General features: G+C 39.5%; 2 protein-coding genes across 3 annotated transcripts; one reads left to right on the top strand and one right to left on the bottom strand.

The window, feature by feature from the left end:
* Positions 1 to 1,101: 1,101 nt before the first annotated feature.
* On the bottom strand, positions 1,102 to 16,297 carry IK (IK cytokine). 2 transcript variants are annotated; one of them, XM_081324176.1, is made up of 20 exons: positions 16,184 to 16,297; positions 13,236 to 13,302; positions 12,280 to 12,372; positions 11,803 to 11,862; positions 11,242 to 11,409; positions 11,044 to 11,158; positions 10,249 to 10,319; positions 10,104 to 10,150; positions 9,035 to 9,198; positions 8,836 to 8,944; positions 8,404 to 8,443; positions 7,858 to 8,065; positions 6,876 to 6,894; positions 6,079 to 6,159; positions 4,228 to 4,306; positions 3,571 to 3,628; positions 2,693 to 2,781; positions 2,142 to 2,250; positions 1,672 to 1,706; positions 1,102 to 1,378 (listed from the first exon to the last, which is right to left on the bottom strand). In XM_081324176.1, exons 1-20 carry the CDS (start codon positions 16,197 to 16,199, stop codon positions 1,351 to 1,353), a joined length of 1,656 nt encoding a protein of 551 aa, XP_081180302.1. In that variant the 5' UTR covers positions 16,200 to 16,297; the 3' UTR covers positions 1,102 to 1,350. The 2 variants fall into 2 exon arrangements, 1 of the variants encoding a protein (XP_081180302.1); XR_014025977.1 differs by lacking the exons at positions 1,102 to 1,378; positions 1,672 to 1,706 and adding an exon at positions 3,153 to 3,244 and having other exon boundaries at positions 2,200 to 2,250.
* Positions 16,298 to 17,673: 1,376 nt separating this feature from the next.
* Positions 17,674 to 22,136, top strand: NDUFA2 (NADH:ubiquinone oxidoreductase subunit A2). Its single transcript, XM_081325920.1, has 3 exons — positions 17,674 to 17,860; positions 18,775 to 18,881; positions 21,954 to 22,136. Exons 1-3 carry the CDS (start codon positions 17,754 to 17,756, stop codon positions 22,043 to 22,045), a joined length of 306 nt encoding a protein of 101 aa, XP_081182046.1. The 5' UTR covers positions 17,674 to 17,753; the 3' UTR covers positions 22,046 to 22,136.
* Positions 22,137 to 22,286: the final 150 nt, after the last annotated feature.

Consider the following 22,286-nt stretch of genomic DNA (forward strand, 5'->3'; position numbering starts at 1 on the left):
TACTGCACTGCTTATTTTTTTTAAAGAAAACAACACACGAAACAGCTTTTTTTCCTTACGCTTTGAAAAAATTTGTGGACATTGCGTAAATCAAGAAGAAAACAGGCATTTTCCCTTGATGGCTTAATTCAGAGCGCCAGATTCTTACAAAAGTCTCTAGAGTGGTTCTTATGAATGACTGGGCTTCAATATCTGGGAGACAAAATCCTGAATTGTTTCACGCAAAGGTAGTTATCTACACACAATTACCATTTAATGACTGTGATTTATTTATTATGTAGAGAATGGCAACACTATTGGAATCCAACAACAAATAAGAAAACTTGCAGAGACCTCCTCAGAAAGTCTAAGCTGCAAGACCAACCTTTAAAAATTATTAGTGGGGACTCAACAGCTGAGGAAAGTATTATTGCCTCTTCATTCATGACCATTAAGCAAATATTTGAAATGTTTACTCTTATTTATATTGGATTAACATTTCTATTAGCTTTAATGACTTAATTGTGGCAATTTTAATTCACTTAATTAAAATATTTGTATTTTATTGTTTATTATTATTATTATTATTGCTGCCAACTCTGGAAGCTTTACAGTATCCAAATATACACTTAAAAGAGTTTAAAAATATGAAGCATGACCTGGCAACCCAGACTACAAACAACAGTACTAATAAAATATTAAAGTGCTCCAGAGGAACAGAGCCAAGTCTTAAGGGCATTCTGGAATCCAAGAGGAAAGGGTGCTATCTGCATCCGTGAGGATGCTGTTCCAGAGCGCAGCGTCAGTGGCAGAGAAGCCGTACCGTACTTCCTTGGTCCCACAAGGTGACAATGTTTAATTGAGGGAGCTTGGCGCACACCCACTCTGTGCAAGACAGGCAGAAACTATCAAAATAGTAAGTAACAATGAAGAGGAAAGGATTTTTCCTAATGGGCAGGATGTGCTATGTAAGTTCACATCAGGATGTATTTCAATAATAGCAAATACTACTAACAAGACCATTCATGTTACTTTCTGTACAAAGAAAACCTGCCCCCCCACAAACCTTACCTGCCCCCTACTGCCACGTATTCAAGGGATACAATTAAGAATTCTGTAACGTTAACATTTTAGCACTTTTTATTGCGGTACAAATCCAGAGTGCAAAAGCCCTTAGGGGAACATGTGCTGCAGAGAAGGAAAAAAAAAGCATCTAAAAAGTTTCACTGCAATCAGGCGCTGCCCTTCGTATTCATACGTAAGCCGGAAGCGAGATGGGCTTGTTCCAGTGACTAGTCCCATCAGAATCAAATCCCCGCTAGAGCTGAGCTTTTGAAATACAACGGAAGGAATCAAAGCCTCCCGCCAGCTTCAGTATTTTGGTCTCTTCACCTCAACCCTGAAATGATAAAAGACATTTATACGAAATACTGTAATACGGGGCACTTTAGCAGAAACCACGCACACACAGAAAAAATACATACAGTACTAAAAAGAAAGCATATCTTAAGAACAAAAAACGCAGAAGGTAAAAAGTAATTGTAACATTCTTTGGACGGCACATGTTATCTCCTGCCACAAATGAGTAGCTACCCTTTGCTGAATACGTATAAGAGAACACGTAAGAGATAAGAGATGGCTCCATGAGTACTTTTCACATCACGCTAACTTTTCACGTGCAATTATACTAACCCATCAGCCTCCATCTTCTTTCTTTTTTCAATGATCTGTAAAGAGAATACAATCACTGTATTGTGGATACGACATTAAAGCATTTGGTGGTGTTGGGGTTTTTTGTTTTTTTTTTGAAATGACTAACTTTCAAGCAAAAGATTGTGTGAACAGCACAAAAATTAAATAGGCCAGCACATACGAAAAAGTTTAGTTTGCTCCCACAATATAGAGAGAACATTTAGGCATCAGAATTTTGATCATAAACTAGATATTACAAGGTGTCGCAATCTGATTGGAAGCCCCGACACAGAAATGAAAGGACCTAAAAATATAGCATATTTCTATACATGAAGCTGAATGAAACAGCAGGACACAATCCTTTCCAAATCGTAAAACCTGTAAGGTGAGTGTACAAAACTGTAAAGAAAACTGCTACCCACGGTGGACAAAACAAATGTTACTAAATAAAGGTAGCTTAAGATGCTTACTGCACTAATCTTTTTCCACTGCCGATCCAGTTCAGCTTTGTCATTGGTCTCTTTGAAGCGACGTGTTTTACGGCCTTCGGACATCTTGATTCCGTATTGGAACGCTGCTCTAAAATAAGAGGAACAAGTACAATTTGTGATTCAGCTAGTCTGATGCAAAAAACTGAGATCTAAGTCCTGTTATATGAGGCATCTTATGAGGCATTCTGCAAAATGTAGTAGGAATTTTAATTATAATAATTTTAATTTAATTTAATTGACTTAATATGTCTACCGGTTCCAGAAACCTCTGGGTGGGCTATAAAACCCGTAGAAAGAGTAAAACAGTTAAAAACCACATAAATAGGCAGCCCAGACGGAAACAATTAGAACAGCAAACAGTGCAAGACAAATAATATGACAGGGGTATAACTAATATATCGTACCACGTTAACCCTCGGCCTGGGGACAGAGACAGGTCTTAAGGGTTTTCTGGAATCCTATTACTTATAAATAAGATGCCCTATAATACCATCTATCTTCCTACTCTTAAAAACAACTTGCAAACTCACTTGGGTAGAGCCTCTTTGTTATTCATGTACTCGCTATATTCTTCTTGTGTGTCAAAGTCCCAACGACCCAGAGGTCCTTTTTTGTTTCCCTTGAGGAAGGAGAAAAAGACAAATGAAGTAGAATTCTGTAGTAAAAAGAACTGTACCACTTTAGGCTGAAAGTGAATGAAATTGTTTTTGAATGCTCCATATGTTAGCATACTCAATCTCTAACTTTGCTGCTGAAAAAGTAAACAAAAAAAATATTAGCTTCCAAGAATAGAGTTTCTAGACTATCCATTATGATACTTTTCTCCTTTTTGCAGTGGGTATGAACACATATTATACAGAGGAAAGCATTAAAATATTTTATCTCACATAGTAAAATCCATTATAGCACCTTATTCAACTGCAAGTAAAGCTAGAAAGTTAAAAGCTGCCACGTTCCTATGAAAAATTTCAATATATATAGTAGACAAACCCTGATCCATTGGGTCAGCTTTTCAGATCTATTTCCTTATCAGATTCCTCAATGCCTTCAGCAATGGCAGAGCTTCCCATGTACTGCCTTCACTAGGAAAAAAAAACCTTAAATATTCAGGGAGCTATTCACAGATGTATCTGCCTTGAAAATAGCCCAATTGACCATAAGAGATGGTTTATGATGTTTTGTATTATGTCATAAAATTTGCCAAATTTCAACTGCATGAGTAAGGATTCTGAATTTTGAGTGCAATCTATCAGTCCATTTGAGGTACCTCCTATGATGTACCATTTTGCCCAGTTAAAAGTTTACACACAAACATGGAGAGTTTTAATAGTATACAGATTCCAAATGACTCATTATGGAATTATTACAACATAGTAAAATACTTATTTTAAAATTATCAATGGTATACCTGATCCATTTTACTATAATCTACTTCTTCATCACTATCCACAGCCATGGCATCCATTCTAGGATAAACACAAAATTGGCAGTAACTATATTTACAATCCCATTCAAAATTATAGTTTGAGACATAGCAGTAACAAATCTGGAATTCTCTGCTTAGTTTATAGATTCTATAGTATACGTGATAAAATCTAAAACTGAAAAAAATTGGACTTCAGTCAGCATCTATAGAAATAGATTATTTCAAAAAAGTTATATTCTCCTAGCCCACTACACTGCTACTCAGTTGAGTAGAAAATGTATTTGTGTGTGTATATGTGTGTGCGCGGGCTGATAGTTGCAGGACCACTCTGAATAGCTTCAAACTTCAGATGCTGCTAATGCTTTAGTGTAAAGCCAAACTTTTTCCAAGTTTGTGCATATGACAATGAGTTAGCCCTATCACCCTCTGGCCCTGACATTTTAAATAAATGTTTTTTGTCAAAATTATTTGCCAAGAAAATGTGCATGGTCCTTGAGCCAAAAGGTTTTCACATTCCTGGTCTGAATGTTGTTTTTGTTTTAATTTAAAATTGATGTTCCACTATTCCAAAATTTAGATAACTTGTAATGTTCTGTTCCTATATCAGTAGTCCTCTGAATGAATACATAATATTCTTACGTTGCAGGGTAGCATTCAGCATAGCTGTTCAGCATTCCAAAGAAGTCACCCACTTGCTTTTTATCTTCAGTTTTTTTTAATGTATTAAAGGATAAGGAACAAAAGTAGTCTGAAAGGGACAAGACTGTCTCTACCTAATAAGCAAGCACCATGAATCCATATGGGGAGACCAAGCAGATTATTGAAAAGGTCTTAAGCTGTTCAGATCAATATCTTCTTTCTTACAAGCTTTTGTAACAATCATATCAATTTCAAGTATCTGGAGTCAAGTATCTCTTCCAGTCACTCCACTGGAAACAATAGGGAGTCCTCAACACAAAGGAACCTGGAGTGTCTACCTTAAGTCATAACAGTTGTAAGTCAAGGTACCCCTAAGACTGGCCCAATTTTATGACTTTTTTGGCAGTAGTTATCAAGTGGATACTGTGGTTGTTAAGCAAATCACTGTGTACCTATGGGTGTTTTCTGCTGGAAACTGGACGAAAAGGCATAAAATGTCGTAAATTATGGTCACATGACTGTAGAACACTGTGACCAGCCATAAAGCTGTCCTGGTTGCCAAGTGCCTAAAACGCAATCATGTGATCACGGAGGGTATGCCACTGTCAGAACTTTGGAACTGGGTTGTACGTGGGTTTGCCGGTGTGTGTGTGTGTGGGGGGGGGGGTGTCTGTCATTTATTAAACGGTCATTAAGGAAGGACTATTTCTATATATTTCTATAGAACCTACATATAACGGCAGTCCTTGACTTAAACAACCGTTCATGCAATGATAATTCAAAATTATGATACTGCCGAATGAAGGGACTTGCAACTGTGCCCAAACCTATGGCCGCTGCAGCACCTCTCTGCAGTCACGTGATCAAAATTTGGATGCGTGGCAGCCCAACTACACTTACCCAAACGCATGGGCACTGTAACTCCCCCCAAATCCCCGCCCTATGCCCCATGGTACAATCCTGACATAAGAGGTCAGGGCCTTCGGCAGTCTCAGCCAGCTGTCTCCACTCGTAGGCCTCGATTTCAGCCCCAATGCTGCCTCTACCATCGAGAAATGCTATCTCAAGCCCCATACTGCAGCCACCGCCATCCAGCACCAATCGGCCCCGTGATGTGGGAAAGGGAAGAAAAGAAAAAGTCAGGGAAACTTCTGAAGTACCACAAGAATGGCTCCTGCCCTTTTCTATGCTGGCATTCTGGGAAAAAACAGCAGGGGAAAAACAACTGAAGGTGAGTAGCGTGCAGAATGGCAGGCCACAGTGTGGGGCTTGAGACGGTATTTCTCAACAGCAGCGGCAACGCTGGGGTTAAAATCGAAATTCGGGGGGCAGCGGCAGCTGGCCAAGGTTGCTAGGACTCTAGTTCAGGACCAATACTGGCGCCGTTACTGAATGCTGCATTGTAAGGCTGTCCTGGGCTGGCTGAGACTTCCTGGAGTGGTTGTGGTTTTGTACTGCACTGCAGCACCTGCCCAAACTAACAAATGGCCTGCTCAGGCCTTCTAGGGCCTTCCCCGCTCCTGAGGTATTCCTTGTCTGGGACGCCTCCGTTGAACGACTTGCAAGATTGCTTATTGACTACAACCTGGAGTGCCAGGATTGCAGTCACTGAGCAAAGCAGTCACGTACGGTCTCCCTTAACAACCACTTCAGTGAACAACCGAGATTCTGGTTCCAAATGTCATCTTAAGTCTGGGCATTATTTGGGGGCTTTCCCAAGACACAAAAGCAAAGTGTTTTCTTTCAATGAAGATTTGAATTTATGCAGAAAACAACCGCTTTACCAAAAACCCTATAGCAGCTGCTGAACGCTATACTGAATCCCTCGTTCAGCATACAGATGTAAAGGATATGGTTCTGTCCCTTCCCAGCCAGTGGCACCGGCAAACTTTTCATTGATTGATTTAATCAACTCTTTGGCTGAGCCAGGTCCTGAAAAAAAGAAGAAAGAAATTACTGACCAGCCTGACCGAAATAATACTACACTCCAGCTGAATCTTATCGAAAACTAAGAGATCATAGGAGATCCTCTCTTGATTGGGGGCCATTACTGTATTTATTTACTTATTTATTTAATTTCTATACCGCCCTTCTCCCAAAGGACTCAGGGCGGTGTACAGGGCAATAAAATGCAATAAAAAATACAATATACAAAAGTTAAGATAAGAATTAAATAGAGTAGCCCAATTGCAGTGAAAATTAATTAAAATTACAATTAAAATACCCCAAACCCATCAGACCAGGCCGGATTGTTCAAACAGGTGAGTTTTCAGGTATTGAGATTGGAACCACTAAATCAGGAGGCTACTCCAAAACTTAAGGGATATAAAAAAGCCAATGTTGGCTTATTGTGATACGTAAACCAGCCTTTAAATTCACCACAAATAAGGAGACAATCATACAAGAAAACCAAAATATACGTTTTTAAAAATCTTTCTAGCATGGCAAACCATAAGCTAAAAAAAATATCCAGTTATACTGCATTAGATTTTCTAAATATTCAAGGGAGATAAATCTCTAGTGATGTTGATGACTGAGATAAAACTTATTTCTTCTTAAATCTACAATTGCACAGATATTTTGTTTAGCAATCATATTTTCCTGCTTGCAGCCAGTTTTTTAAAATCAAGTTTAACGTAAGAACTTACCTTTGTCTATATCATTGGGCTAAATGGAGAAAAGAAAACGAACATATTACTCTCAAAATAAACAATCAAAATGAAGGCTAGTTACTTAACATAAGACAAGCTATGTTTGATTAGTTTAAAAGATGCATACAGTGCAGAATTTTGTCCCCACCTGCCAGATATTGCTAAGAAGCCAAAAGTTCATGTACCTTTGCAACTAGCATCTGAGAACTACTTGAGAATAGAGTAAAATACTACAGGACCATTATTTCTACAATTTTGCACAAATATTCAATTTAATTCACTGTTTCCATTTAATTATTGTAGCCTCATTAAGGTTACAAAAGACTTCAAAATTATTTTATAATGGTAAAAAAACGGTCCTGATCAAAGAGCCACCAAAAGCACAATATCTGTGATGGAATATCACCTGCAGGAGCAGTGGAGGAGTGTTTTGGCAACAGAGCGCTTTCCTACATGGAGGGCAGTATTAAGAAACTGAACAATCCCACACTGGATGGGGAAGGGGGTGGGAAGAGGCTTAGGGTAAGCACAGCCTAGAACAGTGATGGTGAACTGCAGCCCAAAACCCACTTATGTATCATCGGGTGCTGGGTGGGCGTGGCCCACTGGGTGGGTGTGGCTGCAGTGGTAACAGCAGACGGTGGGACTAAAAAGTTCAATCAATTCCAACTTTGCGAGATCTTTTTTTTTCCCCGCGAGAAGCTGAAATTCATTTAAACTTTTTTTTCCTTGCACTCGGCGGCGGAGGCCTAAAGCAAAAAGGTTTTATAAAACCCAGCTGAAGGCCTAGGACTGGGGCGATGACGTGTGTGCCACCTGGGCCTAGAATCTCTTAGGATACATCTAACAAGGTAGAAAGTTACAGTTTTAGTTTGGCAAGATCCTGTCTATGATGTGTAAGCAAGTAAAGAACTAAACTTAATTGAATTTTGGGCCTGAGAAAATCTCAGTTTTATGGGAGAGAGAGATGTGTGCTTACTTCATCATCAGCTTTGGGTTTCTCAAAGTAGCTGTGCCTCTTCTTCTCCTCTTCCCGTTCCCTTTCTCTCTCCCGTTCACGATCTCGTTCATGTTCCCTGTCTCTCTCTCTCTCTCGTTCTCGGTCACGCTCCCTGTATCTCTCTCGTTCCTTTTCTCGTGGCACTTTTGCCGCAGAAGGTACATAATCACCAATATCTTCAAAAATACTTTTCATCAGACAAGCGCATATTAAAAAAGGGAAAAGGTAAAACAAACAAACAAACAAACACCTCAGAAAATGGCATAAAAATTCTTGCCTGGAGAATCACTTATCGCAAGTTATTCTTTTTTTTTTATGAAACACTTTTGCTCCCAAGGTGTGATATCTTCCTTTTTAAACAAATCAGCCCCTGCATCCTGAAGGGGAAGCCAAATTAATTCACTTGTCTGTTCCTTCCAAACTGAAGAGCATGCAAGAATGCAGCAGCTTCCTGAAAATAGTTCCAAATACAATGAGACGGATCCAGCCCTGAAGGATAAGCGCTTGATACAGCCATATACTTACCTCATGTCTGCCTCGGGGGGTTTCTTCTCATCCAGTTTCCCTACAAATAGCAAATCAGAATACACTTACTTCTGTACCTGTAGGATATTATTTTTTTAGGAAATAAAACATACGGTTTTGCAAATGTCTGTAGCATTTCATCAGTGGTGCGTTTTTATATGATACGATACCCAACTTACGTTAATCTTTTCACTCTTTTGATCATGCAAGTGTCTATTCTTCAGATTGAAAAAGAAATAAAACTCCATCTTAAAACACATTTTTCACACTAATGTGAACCATCAACCTTTTAGGGCAATGTAGAATCTACGTTTTGTACTCCCGTTACCATTCTGACATTAACCAAATGTTAACAAAATGTTCATTTTTTTTAATGCTGTTCATCACGGAAAATGAGATACGCAAGTCTGAATTCTAAAAACATATGCTTACCTTTATCCTTTTTCTTGAGCTTTTTATTCCGAGTGCCTTGCCTCAGGTAGGAAAGAATCTGAGTCAGTTTACTAATTACAATATCGTTTGTAGTCAGGGTGGTCTGGGCCTAAAAGAAGAAATCACAGGAATCACTACCCTGACAGCTCATATACGACTGCCTTGCTCATAAAGCAACCACAGCAATTAGGTCAATTACCTCCATGGTTGGGCAATCAGCCTTACTTCTAATCAAGGTTGTGGGAATATCTGTGTCAGCATACTCATCATCAAGATCCACCACATAAGCCATTCGCCCTGGCAGGAAGAGCTCATTCCGCTCATATGCCTTGTTCCTGAATAGTATCCGATAGGTGTTACGGCCTAGCCAAAAAAAAAAAAAAGAGGATTCGTGAATATGCTGCTATCCGCACAATACACTAAGCTAAATAAACCCACAGTATGATTTATGATATTATAAGAACTAGAACCAAGATACTGCAGCCATTTCTCCAATCGGCCATTCTTCAAAGCACATAAAACCAAGACTAATCCTCAGATTATTTAAAAGAGCCTTGGTGGAGCAGTGGGCTAATGCCTCCTTAAGTAACACCAGCTGCCTGCAATTAGTGCAGGTTCGCATCCCACCAGGCTCAAGGTTGACTCAGCCTTCCATCCTTCCGAGGTAGGTAAAATGGGGACCCAGATTGTTGGGGGCAATAAGCTGACTTTGTAAAAATGCCGCTTGGGTGTGTGTGTGTGTGTGTGTGTGTGAAAGCCCTAATAAGCAGGCATATACATAGAATGAAAGCTACTGCTAAGCTTGTAAGCCGCCCTGAGTCTTCGGAGAAGGGCGGGATATAAATGGAATTTAAAAAAAAGAACTCATAAAGTCAGAATAAACTTGCTCAGAGTACAACCTATTCATAACATCTTATTCTAGGTCAGGGGTAGGCAACCTTGGCTCTTTTATGACTCGTGGACTTCAACTCCTAGCTGGCTCGGGAATTCTGGGAGTTGAAGTCCACGAGTCACAAAAGAGCCAAGGTTGCCTACCCCTGTATCTAGGTAAAGAATATGTAAACTGTGGGACTAAGACTTGAGATGATCTAAGTTCATTCTCAAAGACAGTAGTTCACTGGATGGCTCTGGATGAGTCACTCTCACAGGCTTGTTGTTGAAAAAAAAATGGAAAGAAGGCATTATATATGTTACCACAAGCATCTGGGGGGGGAGGAGAAATAGAATGCAAATCTATTAAATAAATAAAAATGTCTGAACAACCTTACCCAAGCGAGTCTTGAATTCAATTTTATTTTCAGGATCTTCATCCTTCCTAGAAAGGAGACAATGAAATACATGAAGAGAGTAGTGGGGCTACTATTTTTTTCAGTCTGAAAGCTCATCGGTCAGTACTCTCTTATCTCTACTTACTTAGTTTCTTTGGGGGGCTTTTCCATTAGTTCTTCTTCTTCTTTTTCTTTGCTGGCAATCTCTGCCCGTACCTGACCAGAAATACATTTTCTTCAAAATGGTATGATTTTGTGCATACAGACTCCCAATAGATTAAGATAAAATAGGAACAAACTGCTGGCTCCCAACAGCTCTTCACCAATGTCTGCAGATCTGAATCCACTGTTTTCCACTAGCACCCAGCTGGTCAACCACCATTGTTTTTCCACCGTTATGAGCAGCAGGGAAAAAAATACTTCACAACTCACCAGGAAGTTTAAAATATCTCCCTGCATAATAGCCTTGTTCAAGAGCACTATTTACTTACTGTTATTAGCAACCAAGAAAAATCACTCTTCCCTGCCTCAGGATTGCTAAGGCATTGGAAGGTTAAGGACAGTGGGAGAAGTAAGTAGTGGCAAAGGAGGGAAAAAAGTTGTTTTAGATGTTTAATGGAGGTATATTGTACATGAAATGTATGCATCCTATGCAAAATATGCAATTGACATAATATACTTTTGTAGCAACCACTGAAAAACAGTGACTTGAAAGCCCTGAACAAATTCTCAGATTTTTCTTGATTTCAAACAATGTCTGCAATGATATAATAATTGGGAAGAGGAGGCATTACAATCCAAGATAGGAAAAATTACAAAGAACAAAAAACAAAACAAAAACTTAGATGGAATATTTTTTAGGTAGAGCAGCAGCACAAATAAGGGCAAGAACTTCCTTATGCACTCTTCCTTAATGCACTCTTTGCATTATCTGGCTCACCTTTTGCAACAAAGCAAAATCCAGACCCTTCACCAAGTGAGTGTGTTCCATGTCACCACCCAAGAATTTGGACTCCTGAATCAACTGCCGCCTCTTTTCTGCTGCTGATTTATCCCTAGTACGACAAAAAACAATGTTTTAAAATAAGCACTACACTGTGCTCCAAGTCAGAATGGCAATAACTGTGACTGTACTCACGCCTCTGCCGTGGGTCCTACTGCCCTGTAATTGGCAGTTGTACTGATTAGTTCTGTTTCTTCATAATCTTTGTTGACACCATCGCGTCTTTCCTTGGCACGGTCTCTGTATTTCTCGGCCAATTCCCTCTCTCGCTCAATCTCTTGTTGGCGTAGTTTTGCATAATAGCTTGACGTTTTAAAAAAAGGGGGGAAAAAAGCCAAAATATATTAAGCAAACAAACCACGATATTCTAAGAATACTTTTTTAACACCAGTAATACTGATTGCCACTTTCCTTTGTTTCATCCTTAACCTAGGCCAGGGGTATCAAACTCACATCACGTGACGTGTTGCGACATATCGTGACTTTTTTGCCATTGCTGGCAATGGGGGTGGGCGCAGTTTTGCTATGATGCATCTGGCCCGCGGGCCGGCAGTTTGACATCCCTGACCTAGGCCTACATTATTCATACAAATAACACACACACACACACACACACACACACACACACAATGATTCTTCCTGCAAGTCAAAAATACATCAACTCTTTTGGAAACTTCAGGAACCAGTCCCTATTACCTTTTTTTCTTTCTCCTGCGAGCGGCTGGATCTTCATCTTCATTGTACTCTCTTGGCATTCTAAAAAGAACAAGAATAAAAATGTTCGTAATACCCTGTGATTAAACTGCAGTAAAATTTAAACTCTAATTTCAAAAGAATTATTAGCAATAATGAAGTTTTACTCTTTGTTCACCTCAAAGGGAACCATAAATCCCTTCAAGAAAAATGCTTTCAAAATAATAACATCATGTAGGCAGTTTATAGAAAGTAATAAACTTTACTTTTCAGAACTGGTACATGGATAAAATGTACAAAACATTTTCTGAATTTTGCAAGTTCTATTTATTTCAATTATTTCAGTATACAAGTTAAACATCTATTTGTTTTATAGATAACATGAAATTAAGTTAGAACTAATACAAGATAGTCGTGCATCAGCTAAAATGTATTTGGTAAATGGATTTTTGATAAAGAATACAAAAATTGCATGCTTACTCATGATGGCGAGATTTTGAAGGTGGTGCAGATGTTGGTGCTGCCCGCGGAGTCATAAGAAGCTTACGAAAGTCTTCATTGGTCAATTTAGACCTATCACAAAAACAATTGCTTACAAAAATTCATAAAAACAGAATAAGTCTAAGTATCATTATTCGTTACGTTTGTATACCAGCTGACTCCAAATGACTCTGAAAAGTTAGAAAAATTAAAGCATTTGAAATACTGCAAAACTGTGCAATTTGTAGTACATTATTTATTAAGAAAAACTAAATGCCCCTATATAATATTCAATTAGTATACCCATGTATTGTACATACGATAGATTTGCCACAATCTCTGCTAGTGATAAAATTACTTTGTGATGTTTCATGATTTGCCCATGAAAATTGGTCAGAAAAACCAGAAAGATATAGAAAAAAATCAGAATGTTATAGTTCCATTGCACCCTTATTGGTCAGGTGGTATTTTATTTAATTATCAAAAGTACACTGGATAAAGTGCCCTTATCTATCTACCTACCTACCATTTATTTATTAAATTTGTTTGCCACCCATCTTTCTGCGAGGCAACTCTAGGCAGCTTACAACATTAAACACTATTTTGGCCCTTTATAATTTCTAGGCAATATACACAAGGTTTTGCTGGCCAATGTAGTCCAATCAGCACTGACAAAGACCTATTCCCTTGCCTCCCACCGCACCAATGTTTAATGACAAGGCTTGCTTTCCCTCCAAGTATAAATTGGAGATGGAAGCCGGGATAAACAAAGTGGTACTGCTAAGATTTTGCATTCCACGTAGATGTGAGAACAATTGGCAATGTACAGGATACAGAAACCCTATTGCTGAACTTGGAGGAAAAAGTGCTTGGTCCCCTTAGCAATGTACATGACAAAAATTGGTCTGCAATACTGAAAGCTCTTATCTTAAAGCAAAATTAAAAGCTCTACTCACTGGTGAAAAGAATGAGAATCATCCACATCGTGCCCATCTGGGGCTAAAGGGTTGGAGAACGGCTCACCTAGAAAGAGAATTATAAGTAAACATAACATTATCTGAAAGATAAGCATGCATTTCACTCAATCAACCTTTTGTGACATTTTACAGCAGAAGTAAAGTATCTGCAAAGAAATAATATCAAGAAATACCTGATATATAACTGATTTTCAGCCAGTTCCAAAGTGGTACTTTAACAGTGTGGGAAAATTAAAGAGATTCAAGAAAGTACTTGTCCAGAACAGTATTATCTTTCTTGCAGTCTACAGACCATTCTGTGAAACCCAGCAGGAAGGTACAGCGATGAGAGAAACTACTTCTTCTTTATCTTAATTTTTCCAAATTTCAACGGTCACAAATATAAACTCCTCTCCTCAATTGATTTTTTTCTTTACAATACTTTGGTCTTTTTTGTGTGCATAATAATTCATTATCTGTAGGAATATTAACATCCGTGTCTCGGAATTTGTACCAGAAATTTTTCAAATTTTTCCCTAAGAAATTGCAACTAAAGATGTACCATTATTTTCTATGCAAGCAAAATCAAGGGACTAGCACAAAGTAATATGATCATTTGTAATACCTATAGTTATTCGGAATCACTTCGGGATTCCTTGAAGACAGAAGAAACAAGGAGAGATTCCCAAAAGTCATGTGTGTAAATCCCACAGAAGCACAATACATACACGCTTAAGAATCTGGCCATGTTTATAAAATTCAAGAGGTAAATTAAAATATAAAAGGGTTAAAAAAATTTTTTCCCATCAAACACAAAACTTTGATTTTCACCAGTCTGTAAAAATGTAAAATAATAAGAATTAGAAACTGAGAGCAGCGAAAACTGCATTTCCACAGTATTGAAAAAAAGAAGAAACACCATCGGGAGAAGATATAATCAGGAAAATTTTAGATTGTGCAGAAATGGATTGGTTCACGCTGAAAATGAAAGGGAAAGAAGATACAGAATATTTCCAAACGTGGGATAATTTCTATAAATGGCTGGAAAAATGGAGTAGAGAGTAGAAATGGAAGTTGTATTACTATTAATGTTAAATATGTGAACCCAGACAACAGGTTGCTTACTAAGCACTAAAGATCTGTAATTATAAAAACGTAATCAAAATATTTATATAAAAAAGAATTAGAAACTGACAACGGTGATCATATTGAAATTGTAATTCAACAGGCAGTATTTCATGTAAACTCTTGCTTTTCCCTCCATTTCCCCCCCCCTCAGATTTCCCCACTGAAAATTAGCATTTTTATATCTAATATAGTACAGCACAGGGCAAAATGCAGAATATATAATTTAGGGGGGGAAAAATCTGGCCTGTTTTGCAAGAATTTAGCATGGACGTCCGGTGGCTCCGTGGCGACGGAGACAGCCTTCCCGGGCTGCCCGCGGCTCAGCTGAGTTTTTTTCGCCCGAAACAGCGCCGATCAGCTGTTCGGGCGAATTTGAAGCCCCCTCCTCGGGAGAAGAGGAGGGGGTGAGGCCCCAGGTAGGGGTCGAGTTCTCCGGGGCCGCCTGAGCTTGCAGCTTGGGCGGCCGAAGGATCGAACTCCCCCGTAGCCTGGGTCGCTCCCAGCTGGCCAGCGCCTCTGCTCCTGACTTTATGGAGCAGAGCCAGGCGTCTGCGACCACCCCTGCCTGAAGGAAGGACTATGGAATAAAAAGAGCAGGCAGAGCGGTACAAGAGGAGAAGGTGAAGAGGATTATTTTATTCTACTCTCGAGCTTGATGGACTTTTTAAACTCTAAGTGAAAGTGCGTCACAATTGAAAGTAAAAGATGGCGGCTAAACCTCCCCCTAAAACTCTTCGGAGTGCTGGAACTTCCCCGGTGCAACAATCATCATTGCAGGCATTACATCCTCCTGATGTAGTGACATCGAAGGACTTACGAGATGCTCTGGATAAACTTTTGGAATCAATTAATCAATCAATGGGTGATAAATTTGCAAAGATGGAGGAGAAATTGGAGAAATTGGAGGAGAGAATAGAAGAGAGGATGGAACAGAAGTTCAGCGTGATGAAGGTAGACATTTTGTCTTCAGTGTATAAAGTGGCTGAATGTGTGGAAGATTTGGATGAAAAAGTCAAAGATTTGACTCAAAAGAATGCTATATTAGAAGCAAAAGTATTGGAGAATGAAGATTTAAGAGACAAAATGGATAGGGAATTGAGTCTTGCTCAATATTTCCAGATGCAGTTTGCCATTAGAATCAGAGGTTTAAAGGAGAATATTAAGGAAGATTTAAAGCAGTTGGTTTCTGAGGCTCTCGAAGTGGTATTGAATCAGCCAGCATCTGAAATAAAAGGAGGCATGGATAAAGTGTATCGTGTGAACTCATGGATTGCTAGACAGAGAAAGCTGCCTAGAGATGTGGTGGTTTATTTTGCAAAAAGGGAAATTAGAGATGAAGTTATACAAGCTGCCTATGATACTAAAGTCGTGATTGCTGATCAAGAAGTTTTGGTTCTAAAAGAAATTCCTCCAAAGATTTTAAGGACAAACTCGGCCCTTTTTAATGACTTGTGGACTCCAACTCCCAGAATTCCTCAGCCAGGCACGTTGGCTGAGGAATTCTGGGAGTTGAAGTCCACAAGTCATTAAAAAGGGCCGGGTTTGAAGACCCCCCTGCTGTAAAGCTCTCTTCAAAGCTGCAATTAAAATCGAAAAGCACCTGATCTGTGATCGTCCATTCTTTTCAGGGAGAAAGAAGGTCCATCGTTCATTAGGGATTGTTTTTACTGTAACCATCAAAAGGGAGCCAAGGAAAAAGACCCCCCCTCCCAGCCCCCCCTCAGGAATTAAACAGGGAAGGGGCGGCGGACTGTCTTCGATCCCTCCGAACATTTATTCGCTGGCCCTTCATCCCCCGCAGGCTTTAAGGTGACACTCACTGTCTCGCTCCGGCATTGTGGCTTCTCTTGAGTTATAAACGGATCCGGCTGAGGTAATAAACAACCATCCACCGAGCTCTACCTCTTTCCCACAAGGCACTGCGCAGGGAAGGCCTCCCCTCCCCTCCCCTTAAGCCCCCTAGTGCACTGCGCGGCAACTTCCTGGGAGCTTAGAGATAAGATAAAAGTTCATTAATAGACTTGTCGAGATAGGCTATTTCCGGGTGGAGTTTCAGAATTCAGTTAAGCCTTTCTTTCAAGGATCTCTCCTTAAAACTAGCAGACAAATCTTGGACTTCTGCACGTCTATTCAACAGATTGCAGCAAACCTGAAATGAACTTTTCCTATTTTTGTAGGTTGATTTCAACGGCTTTCCGGGTTCTCTGCCTAAATGTTTAGAAACTTATTCAGTTAAGCCTTTCAAGGATCTCGCATTAAAACTAGCAGACAAATCTTGGACTTCTGCACGTCTATTCAACAGATAACTTGAAATGAACTTTTCCTATTTTTGTAGGTTGATTTCAACGGCTTTCCGGGTTCTCTGCCTAAATGTTTAGAAACTTAAACGCATCACTCTTTAAAACGATACATAACGTCCATACAGGACTTTGCGATATAGACTGCAAAGATAACAATCTAGCGATCTTTCATATGACCTGGCCTAGCAAGGCTCTATTTGGTTCTTATAAAAATGTTGGTCTCGCTTTGTTGCTGCCTATGTTTCTTCATGGATCAGCCGTTCCATCGCTGCTGTTCTAATTTTTCGCTGATTTCTATGCGTAGAAGAAATCCCTAGATCCAAGTAGCTCAGAAAGTTCGGAGATGAGCAACAAAGATGCTAAGCTAAGGGGTCTGGAGGCTGAACCTTACCAGGAACGATTGAGGGAACTACGGTAGGTATATGTTATCTAACGAAGAGAAGCAGTAGAGGCGACATGATAGCTGTCTTCAAGTATTTGAGGAAGTGTCACAGAGAAGAGGGGTTCGGCTTGTTCTCCAAAGCACTTGACAGCAGGGCAAGAAAGTATCGGTGGAAGCTAGTAGTAAGAGAGTGATCCAAACTGGAACTAAGGAGAAATTTCCTGACAAATGAGAACAATTATTCAGGTTTCCTGCCTTGGACAGGGATTTGGACTAAACGAATAATCAGAATAGAACTGGAAGGGACCTTGGAGGTCTTCTAGTCCAACCCCCTGCTCAAGCAGGAGACCCTATGCTATTTCAGACAAATGACTGTCCAATCTCTTCTTAAAAACCTCCAGTGATGAAGACCTTCAAGGTCCCTTCCAGCCCGATGATTCTAGTTTGCAGTTTTCAGTCCAGAACTTGTGCAGCCAGATACAGCTTTAAATCAAGAAAAAAAACATATATGAGTTTTGTATCTCTTTAAACATTTATATAGGTCTATAAACCGCGGCAGGGAATTATGTATTGATTACCCATAACACCTCGCGAGCTTGTCATCCTGTTCGCGTCATTAAGCGCCGGTCTTCTGCTGAGCGCCGGATTGGCCTTAGCGCAGGCGCAGCAACGCCCACCGCCCGCGGGACGTCGGGGCTGGCGGTCAGCATGGCGGCCGCCGCAGTTGTCCGAACCGTCGGGGGCAACCTTGCCCAGAATCTCAAAGAAATTCGGATCCACCTTTGCCAACACTCGGCGGCTAGTCAGGGTGTCCGGTAGGTGAGAGGCGAGCAGGGATCTTATCCGACCCCTTTGTGGAAGGGCATGAAAGCTGCCCCGCTTATCCCTTGGCGTTGCGCATCGCGCGGGCTAAAAGGTGGATAGCATTGCCCAGCTTGGCGGCGGTGCAATGTGGGCATTTGAATAGGTTTCACTTAGTACGCTTCAGTATATTTGGCTGTGCGAAGAAGCCGACCCAGAGTAAATGACTGGGAGCACTGGAGGTACCTGGTATACAAGGTATCGGAGGAAACAAAAGTTCCTTGCAGAAGTGGCTCCTGGCGGTTCAGAAAAAGGGCTGCCTACTTAGGAGTTGCTAAGTGGATAGGCTGGCTGGGAGAAAATAGCGAGGTGCCCTCTGGGCTGCTATTAAGCTTTGTAGCAGGAAGCCCAGGAGGGGTTGATCCTAGTCCTTCCTTACGTGTCAAGGCAGACACGTTTCAAGGCAGACGGGATTAAAACAAATCCTGATTTCCTTACAATACAGAGAGTAGAGGAATTTTAAGGGTGAATCATGATAGGACAGGCAGAGAGGATACATTATAGCTAAGCAAAAAGGAGAAAAGATGTGTTCCCTGGAGCACCCCCACCCCCAGGAGAATGACAGAAGGCCCAGAAAGAAACGGGAAAAGAACAGAAACACCCACCCACCCCCAAACAAAGGAATGGATTCTGACAAGCACATTCTGTGATTATTTGTTAAATGTATTTGTTACCCGTATCACTGTTGAGAGACTGTCATAAAAACAGCAATATAAAACATTAAAGTGTTAAAACATTGAACATTAAAAGTTAATCAAAACTGGGTAAGATATGAATCAATACACACGCTTTTTGTAGTTTTGGTAATGGAATGGAATAAAATTCTTGAACTGAATGTATTCTATTCTACTTGTTAAATTCTTTGCAGAGATTTCATTGAACAGCACTATGTCACATTGAAGAAGGCAAATCCAGATTTCCCCATCTTGATCAGAGAGTGCTCCAATGTTCATCCTATGCTTTGGGCTAGATATGGTGAGTTAGAAAGGGATTTTCTGTAAAATATTCTTTTGCAAGCACAATAGAGACAGTTTGTTCAGTTCACTCCACAGGGTTTGTTATTTATCTCTAAAACATTTTGTTTGAAATATATTATTGTTAAAAATGGGAGGGTTTTCTGCAGGTATGAATTGCAGTTGTTTGTAAGTCAAGGCTATTTTCACATAAACAAGTGATGCCAACAGAACATATGCACATGTTGGCTTAATCTATCAAAAGAAATATATAGTATTACAAACAAAAGATAGAGATTCAATAGAGACTTTTGTGTTAATTCTGTTACATAATATATAACAAACCTATGTTGAATTCTACATCCTTGCAACAGAGAGCAAAGAAATTGGCAGGTGCCAATATAGAGTAACTGGCAGAAAGGAAAATCTGTTAGAATCATAGACAAAAACAGGTGCTACTGTTAGTTTCTTTTACAGAATTTTTACTTATCTTCTAATACATTTACTTTAAAAATGTTTTAAGAATCTAAGAGTGTCTAAATATAATGTATTCAATTTACATTTTCATAGAAAAATTTCTGTCACGCATAATTTATGTTGAGGCTGATTTTCTATTATCAATTGCCTAACTAAATGGACCTCCCAGTGGCCAAATGCTTGAAATGTATGATGTCCATAAATATCTGAAAACAGGATTTTAATCATGTAATGGGAAAAATAATTACTACCAGTATTATGGGGGGCATCTTTCTTCTATCTGTATAACAAATTGTGATGACATTGAATCTTTATTTCTAAAAATCTGACCATCAAAATATAGTACAAGGCAGTGAAAATAATAAGCCCTGTATGGACTAATGGATAAAGCTGTTGACAGAACAAACGTGCTGTATTATTGTTATAGTAAAACAATGTATTTGTGGAGTGAATATATTTGCCCACATCCCTATTAATAAATCTTTTTAAAATTGTACCATCTAGTTCAATTATAAAGCAGGATAGATTTCAGAACTAGATGGGAATGGGAGAAATTCTCTGCTTGCAATGAGTATTGCAATCTAAAAAGGGCCTTCTGTGACTCATAAATATAAATATATAAATGGTAGACTATACTCCTAGATATAGTCTTCTATTATTTTGATCTCTCACTTGTCCAAATTCCTGGTTTAGAGAAAATTGAACAATTGACGAAGCAAAATTAGGAGGGACATATGTGAATTTCAGCTCTGGCTGTGTTCATATAATATGCTTAACAAGCCAGCTAAATTGGTTGATATTCTGGGCATTGTATGCACCAAGAAGATAGGCAATAGAGTAAATAGATAAATACAACCTATGAAAATGAGTTGTGTATAGACTACAGGTACTTCTCGAGATAGACAGCTCACTTAACATCCATTTGAAGTTATGAAACCCCCAGAGCTACATACGATGCTGTTTCAAACCTATGGCAGCTGCAGCAACATGATGGTCATTCAGCCTTACAATTGATCACAAAGATGCTGCAACACCCCCACCCCTTTCATCCCATCCCACCCCGTTAGGAACTCATAGTGCTTGGGCCTGTTCCCAATGCATCCTGGAAGCAGCTTTCATTTTCCTTGTGGAAATGGTGGCTGCTTTTGAAATTTTCTACCCCTATCAGCTGGCTGTCAGGAGGTTGTAAACCTCTCCTGACTCTTGCTAAGCTTTGGGGAAATCAGCTACCTGCATGCAAAGACAGCAGCTTCAAAGGAGCATCTCAAAACCTTTCCCTTGTTTAACCCCTCCCTCCCCAGAAACCCATATGTCTTCAATAAAAAAAGCTGGGGGATTTGTTGATCTTTCTCTCCGCCCCCCCTCCAATCTCAATCTTTTTTAACTATCCCATTTGCCAAATTTACTGCATGCCTGGAAAAAGGGTGACAAAATCTGTAAGTTACTTATATCGATGAGTGACTGCCAGGCTGAAGAGTAAAGGAAAGAAGCAAACAAAATCTTTCTGCAGCCTGCATTGAGGAGATGAAGAAAAACTCAAGTCAAAATGTTCAGGCGGTTAGAGCACAACATGTGAAGCAAATGGGCAGGGCAGAAGCTGAGCTCTTGGAAAGTTAATTGCTATTTATCTGACTGCCTTTAGAGCAAAATTTATGTTATGTTTAATTAATTTAATTTAAACTAAATTACTGGATCAGGGAAATACTGTCGACATAGTTTGTTTAGACTTCAGTAAGGCATCTGACATAGTAGACCACAGCCTGCTTTCTTGGTAAGATTGAAAAATGTGAGGTAGACAGTATCACACCAGATGAATTTGCAACTGGCTGGCCAACCACACTTAATGCGTAGTCCTCAATGGAACCACATCTAAATGGAGGGACGTATGCAGTGTGGTACCTCAAGATTCTGTCTTAGACCCAGAATTCTTCAACATCTTCATCAATGATCTAGACTAGGAAGGGGAACGGGAACTCATCTAGTCTGGTGAAGAGAGGGATTAGTGATGACATGATAGCATTTTTCCAATTCTCTGTGACAGAGAAGAGGGGGTTGATCCATTCTCCAAAGCACCTGAGCGCAGGACAAGAAGAAACAGATGGAAGATTATTAAAGAGAGATCCAACCTAGAATTAAGGAGAAATGAGAGCAATCAGTGGAGAGGCTTGCTCCATCACTGGAGGTTTTCAAGAGATTGGACAACTGTTTATCTGGAATGGTATAGAGTCCCTACCAACTGTTATGACGCTATACTTGTGACCGTAATAAGCAGGCTGCATTATGGTTGTAGGTCAAGGACTATCTGTATTACAGAAAGTGCTGCTGGCACATCACAAAGAAAATATATCTTCCATCAATGTATCATTTAGGAGCAGCCTTTTTTTTCCCTTGTACCATTCAATGCCAGCTGAAAACATTTTAGAAAAACAGTACTGTGCATATATATATTTTATCCCCATGGGGCAAGGCTTTTCTCTGAATTGTATTAGCAAATTTTAGATAAGCAATTCACTCATAAAAGACCTGTAGATTAAAAAACACAATTGTCTTTTGAAACCTTAGAATTATCTTTGAAGTCTGTAAGACTTTTTTTTTTATCAAATTTGCTTTTTTACAGCCTTTGGCCTAGAAAAGAATGTGTCACTGAGTAACCTAAATGTGGACCAAGTTGCCAAAGCCTTGGAGAATGCTGTTAATAGCAAAATATGAAGATAATCCTATATTCGTGTTTAATTCTATATATTCATTTGTAATTTCCATGTAATTAATTGTGATCTAAAATAAAGTCGTGTACAATGTGTCCTGTTTTGGTCAACATATGTACCAGGGCAATCTAAGCAGTGTAGTGAAAACATGCAGAGCAAAACTTCTAGAATTCTTTCCCACTCATTTACCAGCAGTGTGTCAACGCTGCTAACATGGGATGTTCTTGCTTTGACAAAAGATGAAG

This window comes from Vipera berus (genome assembly GCF_964194415.1).
Source record: "Vipera berus genome assembly, chromosome: 3".
Taxonomy (NCBI): domain Eukaryota; kingdom Metazoa; phylum Chordata; class Lepidosauria; order Squamata; family Viperidae; genus Vipera; species Vipera berus.

Coding starts and splice junctions, on each gene's coding strand:
- NDUFA2 (XM_081325920.1), top strand. CDS start 17,754: ATGGCGGCCGCCGCAGTTGTCCGAACCGTCGGGGGCAACCTTGCCCAG. Junction 17,861..18,774: donor GCGGCTAGTCAGGGTGTCCG/GTAGGTGAGAGG, acceptor AATTCTTTGCAG/AGATTTCATTGAACAGCACT. Junction 18,882..21,953: donor TATGCTTTGGGCTAGATATG/GTGAGTTAGAAA, acceptor GCTTTTTTACAG/CCTTTGGCCTAGAAAAGAAT.
- IK (XM_081324176.1), bottom strand. Junction 11,159..11,241: donor GTAGGACCCACGGCAGAGGC/GTGAGTACAGTC, acceptor TTGTCGTACTAG/GGATAAATCAGCAGCAGAAA. Junction 8,945..9,034: donor CTGATTGCCCAACCATGGAG/GTAATTGACCTA, acceptor TTCTTCTTTTAG/GCCCAGACCACCCTGACTAC.